Raw genomic sequence first — 13,579 nt, forward strand, 5'->3', positions numbered from 1 at the left:
GGCTTTATTGTCTCAAAGCTATGTGTGATTGTGTGTAAATGTGTGTGTGTGAGAGAGAGAGGCAGAGTCAGAGAGAGAACAGTACAAAGGAAGATTCCTTCAGAAACACATTCAAAGGAGCCAGAGGGCTCCCAGCGGGCTAATCTCCATCATGCTTTCCTGGCCCCTCCCCCTTCCTTCTCATCATAACTTGTGATCTTAGAGGCATGAAAGAATTTGAGCCCCGCCCCCAGCCTGACCGTCTCTGCGGGCCGTGCAGCCAGGCTCCATGTCAAATCCACCTGGGAGCGCGAACCCCAGGGCCACGGAGAAGGTGGTGGGCTTGCAGGCAGGTTCCTCGCCCAGTGGCCATGGGAGACAAGAGTGAGCAGTCTGCCCTACGCAGCTATAAATCCCTTGATGAGGAGGGCCTCTTCGGCTCTGCGGAGCTGCCCAAAAGACCCACCGGGAGCCTGGTTATGCACAGCATGGCCATGTTCGGCCGGGAGTTCTGCTATGGGGTGGAGGCGGCCTATGTGACTCCAGTGCTGCTCAGCGTGGGCCTGCCCAAGAGCCTGTACAGCATGGTGTGGCTCCTGAGTCCCGTCCTAGGGTTCCTGCTGCAGCCCGTGGTGGGATCGGCCAGCGACCACTGCCGGGCCCGGTGGGGCCGCCGGAGACCCTACATCCTCACGCTGTGCCTCCTGATGCTCCTGGGCATGGCCATGTACCTCAACGGGGACGCGATCATATCAGGTCAGTGGACTGCTCCTGATAGGCTAGGTAGGCTGGGTGGGAGAAGGTCCTGTTTGCAACTCAGGACAAGGAGAAGGCAAAGTTCTTTCTGTGACAGTCAAAAAATGGTTAAAACTGATTCCCTATCCTAAGTTACATTGAATTTCCACCTTTGCGTGCCCCAGAGTCTGTAGTTAGATGCCTTTACTTTTAGAAACTTCAGTTACATTATTTTTAATTGTTGTGAGAACTTAAAAATGGGATTATATTTTTACCTATTTTATATTATGTATTGTTACATGTTTATCAATTATGGGGTTTTATGTGTGTGCCCACCATACCTTATTTAGGACTTTCTCAGATTAACCAGCTGCCTAATGGCTCCATAAATTTTTCCAATAAATGTACCTGTGTGTCCAAAGAAGAGTTAATGACGTTCACAGCTTTGTATGGAGTCTTGTAACAGGTATAGGGCATCGACCTGGCAGCTCAAGGGGGCATTTTTTCATTGCAAATCATGGACATAGACCTGATGAAGGGCACTTTTTCTAGCCATTAAACAGCTGCCAATTAATTAGCAATTGGTGGTAGTATATATTGTGTTGAAAAAAAGAATTGTTAAACTTAAAAATAGCATACATTTTCTGACCATTAACTCCCAGGCTAGCAGAATGGATGATAATGATCCATAATAATCAGTTATCATCTCTATATATTTAAAAGTGGATATAAATCTATAAATGTAGTATATTTCTGGAAGAATTTATTTAAAAAATTACCTGAAAAGAGATTTTTCCTCTAAGGAAGGGTGCTAAAGGCCTGGGGGTGAGAGGGGGAAGTTAAGCTTGTTTTTCACTTATTTTTTGTACTGAATTTTTAAAATCAGGTGCATATATTACACATTTTCTTAAGTTTAAAAAATAAACTGAAAGCACAGGAAGTAGTTATGAGGGGATGAATGAACAGTGGTATGGTCATAGGATGAATATCATTTAGGTGTTAAAACTGTGACATTGCTCTTCATCTACTGAAAGGCAAAGATACTAAGAGAGTTGGTTAAAGATGCTCACTTACAACCTGGTCCCATTAGTCAGTGCTCCTCTAAGCCAAGCCCTCCAGCCTGTGGCATCAGCCTCACTGGAGGCTGATAGAGATGAAAATTCCCAGGCCCTACCTTCTACCTATTGAGGAGTCATAGGAGACTCATGGTAAGTGAGGCTTAATAATCTGTTTTAACAAGTCATCCCGGTAATGGTTAAGGAGTTAGTCTGAGAAGCACTGCATGAGGGCACAGATGCACACCTCTCTCTATTTTTGTGCATAAAGGGATGTCTGAAGGATGACCATCTCTTGGGCCTGGGATCTTGAAGTATTTCCCCAGCTTTCCTATATTGTTGGAGTGGTTTTCAGTCAGTACATATAATTTTTTAAACCGGTTTATTTAAAAGAGAGATGATTCACATACCATAAAAGTCACCATCTAAAAGTGAACAGCTCAGTGCTTTTCAGTATATTCTCAAAGTTGTATAACCACCACCACTATCTAATTACACAACAGTTTCCTCTCCTCCCCCAGCAGAAACCTGGTAGCCATTAGCAGACACTACCCATTTCCTTCTCCCCCACAGTCCTAGGTAACTGCTCAATCTACTTTCTGTCTCCAGGGAGCTGTCTTTTCTGGACATTCACTGCCTGATTTTTAAAACTTGAAAAAATAATGAAGCCATTGTTTATTTGGAAGAGCAAACACAACGAAAGTATAGGGAGCTAATATGATGACAGGAAGTTTGGGTGGAAATAAAAATGTGGCTCGTTCTAAACCAGGATTTAGGAGACCAACGGTTGTTTCTCTTTTAGCTTTGATTGCTGACCCAAGGAGGAAGCGGATTTGGGCCATAAGTGTCACCATGATAGGTGTGGTTCTCTTTGATTTTGCTGCTGACTTCGTTGATGGGCCCATCAAAGCCTACTTGTTTGATGTCTGCACTCATCGAGATAAGGAGAGGGGCCTCCACTACCATGCCCTCTTCACAGGTAGGGAATATCCAGAAAGTCTATCATTCAGATCTCCGGGCAGGGAAGCCCTTCCACTGAAGCCATCCAATGTCTCAGCACTCAGATTTTTTGAATGAATGGATCTGTTGATGCACCACTCCCATCACGCGGGCTCTGTCTTCCGGGGCATTCCTCTTGTGACCAGGCCGTGGAGTTTCTGCAAAGGAAGTTTGTAGGAGAGCTCTCTGAAGAGCCGTGTATGGAGACATTTACAAATGAAAAGAGGCCTTGTAGACTTCATATTTTGTTTTTTAGTCAGTAATGTGTAGCATCAACATTATTTAGAAGCTTGCAGCTTCTTGGGCCCCTATTCCTGTTATTTTAATTCAGCATGTTTGGGGTGGGGCCCAGAAATTTGCGTTTTTAATAACTTTCCCAGATGATTCTGTGGCAAGTGTCCCAAGAATCACATGAACCACATTTAAAAACAGAAACAGGAACAAACCAAGCAAATTAAAAGCCCCAAGTCTTAGAGACGTCTTCTTCTTCTTTTTTTTTTTTTTTTTAATTTGGCTGCACTGGGTCTTAGTTGCAACAAGCAGGGTCTTTAGTTGCAACGTGTGGAATCTAGTTTCCTGACTGGATCAAACCTCAGGCCTCCTGCATTGGGAGCTCAAAGTCTTAGCCATTGGGCCACCAGGAAAGTCCCAGAGATTTCTTAGTTATAGAAAGAGTTAGCAAATCCTCAACCTCCTGTTTTGGAAAATGCCATGCCAAGAGGACGCTTCTTGGGGCCATTGCTGGCCTTCTTTGGTAGCTGTTGGGCCCTTCATGTAGAGCAATGCTACTAACATTCAACATGGATTTCTAGAGCTCCGTTTGTTGTTGTTCAGTCACTCAGTCATGTCCGACTCTTTTTGACCCCATAGGCTATAGCATGTCAGGCTTCCCTGTCCTTCACTATTTCCTGGAGCTTGCTGAAACTGATGTCCATCGCGTCAGTGATGCCATCCAGCCATCTCATCCTCTGTCATCCCCTTCTCCTCCTGCCCTCAGTCTTTCCCAGCATCAGGGTCTTTTCCAATGAGACTGCTCTTCACATCAGATGGCCAAAGTATTGGCATCAGTCCTTCCGATGAACATTCAGGATTGATTTCCTTGGGGACTGACTGGTTTGATCTCCTTGCCGTCCTTCCAGTTGGGACTGTTCTAGGATTGGGGTGTCATCCACAAGACAACAGCATGATCCTGTCCTGGGAGCATTGTTAGGTCTAGATGTGAGAACTTTATTTGATTTTCTCCAAGGCCCAGCCAAGGTATATTTATTTTATGTTTTGTCTCCTCCCATGGTCAAGTATGTCCCACAAGAAACAGAATCTTGAATTTTGTTCAGATTATATCCCCATAGCCAAAAGCAGTCCTGCCCACAGAGGCCATTTGGTCAACAATTTGTTGTTTGTGCAGATATTTGAATGGTGAATGCTGGGACGAATGGGGCTACCCGGCAGAGAGGGGCCTGGAGGAGCGGGAGACCAGCCCATCTGTCTGGGACTCCTGAACACTGTCTATCAGCTGGAAGGTCCCAGAATAGAGATTCAAACTGCATTCTCCTAACTTAAATCCCATAATTCCTACTGCTGTATCAGAATCTGCTGAAATTAATTATGATATTGTGGGAGGCTTTTTGGCTTCTGAACCTGACACGTTGAGAGTTTTGTTGCTCTAAGTACTTTGGGCAATGTGGTCACTCCTTCCCAGCTTATATCAGTGTTAGTCTTGGCCTAACAACCTTTGCTTTGCTGCTTCTAATATTAAAAGACTGAGCTCTGTATTTTGGGAACTTTTCCAGGGTTAATACATGGTAGTATTTCTGTTGAGTTTGATAAAATGTCTTGAGATTTTCTTTTGATACTAGTGTATTGTGGTTTCAGCAAGCATATAATTCATGTGCAATTTTCATGTGACCTCATTTCAGGCTTTCACTGTATCTTGTCTGAGCTTTCGTACTTACCCTTTAACTGATTTTCCAGTCTCTAATTTTTTCCTGTTCCAGTTGTGCTAACACACAGCTTCCAGGGTCACATTCCTAAAAGACAGCTCTGACCGGGACACTTTCATGTTCAATGATCCGCAGTGGCTCCTGTTGACAAAAAAAAAATAATTAATTAATCAATAGTCAATTTAAGAAAGAGAGGATTTTATTCAAGTCAACCTAAAGATTATAAATTGGGAAACAGTCTCTCAGAGAGCTCCCAGAACTATTCCTCCCATCAGAGGTCAAAGCACAGTTAAATATGAGATAAAGTGTTATACATCTAATGACGTGCTGACAGTTTATGTAGTCCAGGTCTGTACATACAAGGCGAGTAGTGGGTCATCGCTTAAAGGATTGAGAGAGGACTGTTATCTGCTAAGGAGTTCCCTTGCCGGTGCCAGGAGAAAGTTGCTGCCATCAAGGAAGTATCCCTGTGACTTCTATGGCTGTGGTCTGATGAATATGTTAATATAATGCAGATGCATGCTGCTCACTCCAGGGGAGGGAGGAGGCCCAAAGGGGAAAGTGTTATATTTAAATCTAGGCCCAGCAATTCCAAATGTTTTTCAAATAAGTGTCAAAGGGTTCACTGTCAAAATGTTCTCCAGCATGTTTCTGAAAAAAAAATTTTTTTTTTTTTTTTTAAAGAAAAGACTCTACTGGCTTCTGGGAATTTTAGTCCTCCAACTCCTTCTGTCTTATAGTTAAAGGTAACCCTACCGGCCCTCCACCCCTGGTGTGTGTGATAGCCATGCTGTTTTAGTGGATCCATCTCATCCCTTCTGGATTCCCTGGTAGCTCAGTTGGTAAAGAATCTGTCTGCAATGCAAGAGACCCTGGTTCACTTCCTGGATCAGGAAGATCCCCTGGGGAAGGCATAGGCTACCCACTCCAGTATTCTTGGGCTTCCCTGGTAGCTTAGACAGTAAAGAATCTGCCTGCAATGGGTAACACTTGGGTTCGATCCCTGTGTTGGGAAGATCCCCTGGCAGAGAGCATGGCAACCCACTCCAGTATTCTTGCCTAGAGAATCCCCATGGACAGAGGAGCCTGGCAGGCTACAGCCCATGGGGTCACAAAGAGTCAGACACGACCGAGTGACTAGGCACAGCACAGCCTCATCCCTTCACCTCATGCCTTTACCTCTGGGTGCGCCTGGGACTGTGGAACCCTCACTCACCAGAAAGAAAGAAAATTCCTTCCTTGAGTCAGAATGCTTGTAACTGAGCATCTGTTGCTATTAATAAATTAACCCGAGGCCTTGCTCTGCTGAACAGTGGTCTCTGTTCCACCCAAGGAGGCTGGGATGAGGGCTGATGATCAGTAAAGGTTGTCCCAGTTCAAATCCTGGCTCCTCCTCCTGCCCAGTCCCTAGTATTTCTGGACTTTTGTTTCTTCACAGGGTTGTGAATCTATCCACTGTGTTAGTTATTAATATCCTGGCAATATATCGGGGCTTCCCTCATAGCTCAGTCAGTAAAGAATCTACCTGCAATGCTGGAGACCTGGGTTTGATCCCTGGGTTGGGAGGATCCCCTGGAGAGGAAAATGGCAACTAACTCTAGTGTTCTTGCCTGGAGAATCCCATGGACAGAAGAGCCTGGCAGGCTATAGTCCATGGGGTTGCAAGAATTGGATGCAACTTAGCAACTGAATCACCAACCACCGCCACCATTCTGGCAAATGGTCCCAAGCAATGGTTCCTGAGCAAGGAACCCTTTAACAGGATTCAGCACCAAATGCATATATTTACTATGATTCTCCATTCCCACCAGGCTTGCAAAACTTGTGTTTCTTTGTAATGACTTGGTAAGGAACTTGCCCCATGTGCATCTTTGGAAGAAGAATGGGTAACGTGTTAGGCTTAGCTTCTTTTGACTTTTCTGTTCCTTTAATACTTCAAAGTTTGCATAAAAAATGCTTGTGAAACAAATACTCAAAATAGAAATAATTAAGAGCTAAAAAAAGAACCCTAAAAATGAAGTTTAGATATGAGTCCCTTTGACCAAATGTACACAAGTAGAAAAAGGCTGTGTTAACTCCTCCTTCAGGACTCATTGCTGCATGAGTGGATTTCTTTCATTAGCTGAGGTTCCTTTGAAGTTTCTGCCCCCAGTGAACTTTCATGTCTCCTCACTCAGGCAGGAAAGGATGTGGCCAGCGCAGAAACCAGGGTACAGGAATTTCAGCTTTGAGGGTGACATGGATAACTCTGGGTGAAACAGATAAGGTCTACAAACTGCCATTTCTAATCCCAATTCGGCACCTACCTCTCAAGGAATCTCAAAGACGGGTTAGAGATGGGAGCCCCTGAGGACATTTTGTCATTTACTGAACACTTGTGTATGTGCTTAATCACTCATCTGTGTCTGACTCTTTGCAACCTCATGGACCGTAGCCTGCCAGGCTCCTCTGTCCATGGAATTCTCCTGGCAAGAATACTGGAGTGGGTTACCATTCCCTTCTTCAGGGGATCTTCATAACCCAGGGATGGAACCTGGGTTTCCTGCAGTGCGGGTTAATTCTTCACCATCTGAGCCACGAGGGAATTGTCTACCAGAAATCTCTTCCCCAGATACCAACTGGCTGGCTTGGTTTGCTTCCTCTCTTTGTTACAATCTCTGGTCACATAGCCCCTCCTCAGTGATTCATGATTTCTTGATAATATATTATTTATTCATTTGTTTATTGTTTATTGTCTGCCTCTAGAGCTAACATATAAGCTATCTGAAGACAGGAATATTTCCTGTTTGTTCCAAAATCACTAGTGCTTAGAATAGTTCTGGAAATATGCTGAAAAAATATTGATGAGACAAATATTCTATTTTAACATCCTCCTTTTACCTGTGAGGAAGCTGTGTTGCTGAGAGGTAAGTGACTAACTCAAGGTCACACAGCTGGATGTGTGTGCTAAGTCACTTCAGTCATGTCCAACTCTTTTCGGTCCTATGGACCATAACCCACCAGGCTCCTCTGTCCATAGGGTTTTCCAGGCAAGAATACTGGAGAGGGTTGCCATGCACTTCTCCAGGGCGTCTTCCCAACCCATAGATCGAACCTGGGTCTCTTATGTCTCCGGCTTAGGCAGGCATGTTCTTTACCACTACCACCACCTGGGAATACAGCTAGTGGAAGATATTGAATCAATCTTTATGTCTGAAATGCAAGTGAATCCCCAACACAAGGGCTTCCCTCATAGCTCAGTTGGTAAAGAATCTGGCTGCAATGCAGGAGACCAGGGTTTGATCCCTGGGTAGGGAAGATCACCTGGAGAAGGAAATGGCAACCCACTCCAGTATTCTTGCCTGGAGAATCCCATGGAGAGTGGAGCCTGGCAGGCATCAGTTCATGGGCTTGCAAAGAGTCAGATACAACTTAGCGACTAAACCACCACCCCAACCCAAATGTAATTTAATTGTGTCTGTGTTGAGCCCCATTGGCCCAGGATGGTGAAAACTTAGTGTCAATCCCTTCAGAATACTCTCCTACACTTTTCCCTGAGTCTGAATCTAAAAACTGGGAGCTTAGAGTGAAAAAGTTTCAGGCAGCAAGGATCTGGGTTTCAGCATCATGTGTTCTCACTGGCATTTACTGGGCTGTCCTGGGTCCCGCGCTTCCCAGTTGTGCGGCTGAACTGGTCACAGTCGCATTCTCGCTCATCCTTGTCCACAGGACCCCTTCAGAACCCCCAGGATTCTCAGCTCCCCACCACCCGCATTGGCATCCTGCTCTTCCAAGGCCTGAGGATGTGAGGTGGGCTCTGTGAGCTGCAAACTCTCCATGCTCTAGTTTCCTTGTCTCTAAAAGACAGGTGGAAATTTAGTTGAGCCTTGTTATTCAGGGATTCCATATTTGTGAAGTCATCTGCTTACTAAAACTTACTGGTACCACCAAAATCAATACTTGTAGCTCATTCTCCAACATTTGAAAGCATCTGCAGAGTGGAGGAGGAAAAAAACCCCAGTGTGACTCGCCCAGTGTGCTTGCTCCCAGCTGTGGTTGAGCGAGGTGACACTCTGCCTTCTTGTCTGGATACTTACACTGTAAACAGATGTCCTTTTTTGTGATATATTTAGTGCCATTTTTTTTTTTCCCTTGGTTATTTCGGTATATAAAGTGGCTCCAAATGTGGTGCTGAAAGCACTGCTCTGGGTACATAAGTGCAAGAATGTTGTGATGTGACTTCTGGAGAAAATATGTGTCCCAAGTGTTGTTCCGGTGTGAGTTACAGTGCCATTAGCCACAGGTGATTCAATGAGATATCTTTAAACAGAAATGCATGTAAAATAAGGTTCTGTGTTGTTCCACTGATGAAAACGAAGACTTGAAGCTCACAGGAACTTAACCCTCAAGAGCAGGAGTTTACTATTCACCAATTCAGGGTTTTTGGAAACTTTCTGGAACGGAACTACTGCTGATAGTCAGATGTAGCAGTAGTAACTTCTTCAAAGGGTTGTTGTGAGGACTGAGTGAGTTGTAAACATCAAGCACCTAGAACAGAGCCTGACACTAGGGCTCATCTATCTCCACCCACTGCAGAGCCCTTGCTCCCTTGAAGTCTGAATGTCCCCCTGGGGTCTTCCTAGGAAATAAAGTGTTGATCCCTTCTGCTTTTGGGTTCTCCAAGCCATCTGGGAGGTTCTGCTCCCCATCCCCCATCCTCCCATCCCAGCAAGGTCCAAGGATCGAGGAGCAGAACCACTACAGCTTTAGGGACACACCAAGTCACCCTTCGTGAATGCTTTGCCTACCGTGGGAAGCCTTGTTCTTAAATCACTTTTTTTTTTTTTTTTTTTTTTTTTACTGAATCTGTTGTAGTAAAAAGGAGAATAGAGGAATGAGTTTTTCCTCTTTTCCTTTCCTGAGAAAGTGAAGTTGCTCAGTCGTGTCCAACTCTTTGCAACCCCATGGACTCCATCCATGGGATTTTCCAGATAAGAGTACTGGAATGGGTTGCATTTCCTTCTTCAGGGTTTCTACCCGACCTAGGGATCAAACCTGGGGCTCTTGCATTGTAGGCAGATGCTTTACTGTCTGAGCCACCAGGAAGTCCAATGAAGAAGATGAAAGAGAATAGTGAGCAGGCCTGAACATTCCCAACTGTTCCTAACTCTGCATGTCTATAATTTAAGATTGCTTTTCTGCCCCCTAACTCTGCAGGAGCTACATTTCACACCAATTTTACCTTTGACTTTATGCTAAATACATCCTGCATCTGGTTTTTACCCTTATAACACCCTTCCCTTTGTAGTTACATATCAGAGCCCCCAAACTGCCAGACCCAATTACTGGGTTACTGACACCAGACTCCGACTGTCTTTGAAACAGTGCAAAGATCCTAACACCTTTGTTCCTCATCCCTGACTCCTGACTAAGCCCCTAGACTCCCATGGAGAGGGAGCAATGTTCTTGAGGCATGGGCCTATTGTCTTTCCCTCTCTGCCGGCTGAGAATTAAAGCCACCTCCCTGTTTACGCCATACTTGGTCTCCGTATTTTTTATTCAGCTCCAGTGGGCTAAGAGAGCCAAGGTTTTGGCCAGCAACAAATCTACCATCAGTGCCTTTGGAGCCTAAGGGCTTCTGAAACTCAGAAGCAAGGAGACATGTTCTTGTTTCTCTGCTTTCTACTTTCCTGTTCTTCCCCAAAAGCAATGAGCCTGGCTCAGTTTGAACATGAAGGAAGGGCCCAGGGAAATACCAGGGTAGTTGTGGATGGACGGAAGCCGTGGTCAGCACTTTAAATATATTTTCTCACATCTCTTAGGAGATGAGTTGCCTCGCAAATCTCAAGAGACGTCAGGTCTTGGATACTCAGTCTCTAAAGGGAAGTCATGTCTGCTTGGTTCATTGCTGTGTCTGCAGTGCCCAATGCAGTTCTTGGTGAGAGTGGATGTTCCATCCATTTCTATTGATTTAAAAAATATCTCTCATACACACTCACACACACACACACACTCCTAGTAGCTGGTACTTATATTAACTCTCTGGGATTTTGTGTGTATGTGTGTGTGTTTGGTGTAGGTAGGAACTAATCATACCTTCAATGCTATTTTCTCAACACATAGAAAAGAATCAGAAGGACTCTTCCGTGAACCTTCCAGGAATGCAGGATCTTTCACCTGTCCCCTTGCTGAGGCACTGAAGCCGGCAGCACACCGATAACTCTCTCCCCTCGAGCTCTTTCCCCATTGCTGTTGAGGTTGTGTAGCCACATGGCTGAAGCAGGGAAACAATTACAGATGCGTGGTGGGTGCAGAGTTTGACTCAGACAGACTCTGTTTAGATCCCTTGGTCCTGAAACTCTCCCAGTTTCCCATTTTACCTATTACATGTTGTGTTAGTCACCCAGTCGTATCCGACTCTCTGTGACACTGTGGATTGATTGTAGCCTGCCAGGCTTCTCTGTCTGTGGAATTCTCTAGGCAAGAATACCGGAATGGGTTGCCATTCCCTTCTCCATGGATCTTCCTGACCAGGGATTGAACCTGGGCCTCCCGCATTGCAGGCAGATTCTTTACCGTCTGAGCCACCAGGGATGCCCTTTACTTAATATACTTGCAGACTACAGAAAGAAATAATACGTATATCCATATGCTTGGACTTCTTCCAGGAGGAGCCATTGTTTAAGCTATATCATTAGTTATGAAATACACTGCTGAGCCATTCATTCCAGGGAGTTGGCTCTGCTGTGAGTTTGACATCACAGCCTCGCTCTGTCAGGCTAGGACAAGAGCCAGCTCAACCCTTCTTTTTGCAGAGGCTGGTTATCTAATGTGGTGGCAGATGCCCTTGAGATGTTCCAGCTTATTATCTGGCCAATAGCCTGGGGACTGACTCCAAGAGCCCCAGGAAGGCTGACGTTGGCAGTAGAGATAAATGTAATCTTGATGTAAACAAGAGTTACATGTTGATGTTAGCCTGTGTTGAAACTTTGATAACTAGGCTTTGTTTAGGAGACTATTTTGAAGGTAAAATTCTTAGTTTAGGTGGAAGATGTTAAAAGGAAAGCATTCAGTAAATTCCTACAGCCCTCTGCTGGGCCTCATCAGATCTGAAGGTGTGAATAGATAAATGTTTCCATCCAGAGTTTTAAGATGCTGCCTAGTAGAAATGGCATCCCACTTCAGTATTCTTGCCTGGAGAATCCCATGGATAGAGCAGCCTGGTGGGCTACAGTCCATAGGGTTGCAAAGAGTTGGACACTGCTAAAGCAACTTAACATTCAGCATGGCCCCACTATTCATCAAGGCATACTGTTACAACTTTTAGCTGTGTCCCACAGTAGTGCTGAGACAAATGAATTAGTTTTGCTTGTTTTGTTTGTTCCGCTTGCCTGAGAAAAGAGAGGATTGGAAAAATTTTTAAGATACGTGTAGCATGTTTTACTTAACTGATTAGTGGAGGAACTGATTGGGAGGACAAAGAACAGTTTCCCAAGTTCTTTCAGGATAAATTGTGTGTGTGTGTGTATGTGTGTGTGTATTTAGCAAAAGAAAAAAAAAGCTAGATTAGATACAAATCTGATTAACATTCTACAAGGTAATATAATTGTAGCTCCTCTGTAATAGTCCTACCAGGTTTTGAAAATATGGTTACAAACCTTATTAAAGTCTGCAAATTATCCTTATTTTTACAGGATTATAATCATTGTGCTTTATCAGTTGTAGCTTGTTGGTCAGTGACAACAAAGTCTCATTCCCAAGAATATCAGATGAGGGTGGTGCAGATTGCTTAGAAATTGCTCTATCCCCTGAGTGCTCAAAAAGTGATATTTGGACTAACAGGGGTGGATTGTCACTGGGGAGCTTGAAAGGAATGAAGAGCCTTGGGTTCCACTGCCATCTTTAAAATCAGATATTATGTTATAGACTTCCCTGGTGGCTCAGATGGTAAAGTGTCGGCCTATAATTGGGGAGACCTTGGTTCAATCCCTGTGTTGGGAAGATCTCCTGGAGAAGGAAACGGCAACCCACCCCAGTATTCTTGCCTGGAAAATCCTATGGACAGAGGAACCTGGTAGGGTACAGTCCATGGGGTCACAAATAGTGGGACACAACTGAGCGACTACACTTCACTTCACATGCTATAGATTGAATGTTTGTGTCCCCCTCAGAAATCCATGCCTAATGTGATGCTGTTGAACACAGAGTGCCTGATGAACTACGGATGGAGGTTCATGACATTGTACAGGAGACAGGAAACAAGACCATCCCCAAGAAAAGGAAATGCAGAAAAGCAAAATGACTGCCTGAGGAGGTCTTACAAATAGCTGTGAAAAGAAGAGAAGCCAAAAGCAAAGGAGAAAAGGAAAGATATACTCACTTGGATGCAGAGTTCCAAAGAGTAGCAAGGAGAGAAAAGAAAGCCTTCCTCAGCAATCAGTGCAAAGAAATAGAGGAAAACAATAGAATGGAAAAGACTAGAGATCTCTTCAAGAAAATTAGAGATACCAAGGGAACATTTCATTCAAAGATGGGCTCAAAAAAGGACAGAAATGGTATGACTGTAACAGAAGCAGAAGATATTAAGAGAGGGGGCAAGAATACACAGAAGAACTGTACAAAAAAGATCAACATGACCCAGATAATCATGATGGTGTGATCACTCACCTAGAGCCAGACATCCTGGAATGTGAAGTCAAATGGGCCTTAGGAAGCATCACTACAAACAAAGCTAGTGGAAGTGATGGAATTCCAGTTGAGCTATATCAAATCCTGAAAGATGATGCTGTGGAAGTGCTGCTCTCAATATGCCAGCAAATTTGGAAAACTCAGCAGTGGCCACAGGACTGGAAAAGGTCAGTTTTCATTCCAATCCCAAAGAAAGGCAATGCC

General features: G+C 44.4%; 1 protein-coding gene across 1 annotated transcript in view; it reads left to right on the forward strand.

Moving 5' to 3' along the window:
* Nucleotides 1-231: 231 nt before the first annotated feature.
* SLC45A2 (solute carrier family 45 member 2) overlaps nucleotides 232-13,579 on the forward strand; it is a 34,406-nt gene continuing 21,058 nt past the window's right edge. Inside the window, exons 1-2 of the mRNA XM_004017064.5 lie at nucleotides 232-735; nucleotides 2,572-2,748. Coding sequence (XP_004017113.5) covers nucleotides 351-735; nucleotides 2,572-2,748 — 562 coding nt within the window. The 5' untranslated portion in view covers nucleotides 232-350. The remainder of the gene's footprint in view (nucleotides 736-2,571; nucleotides 2,749-13,579) is intronic.

The sequence above is a fragment of the Ovis aries genome, chromosome 16 (assembly GCF_016772045.2).
Source record: "Ovis aries strain OAR_USU_Benz2616 breed Rambouillet chromosome 16, ARS-UI_Ramb_v3.0, whole genome shotgun sequence".
In the NCBI taxonomy this organism is placed as follows: domain Eukaryota; kingdom Metazoa; phylum Chordata; class Mammalia; order Artiodactyla; family Bovidae; genus Ovis; species Ovis aries.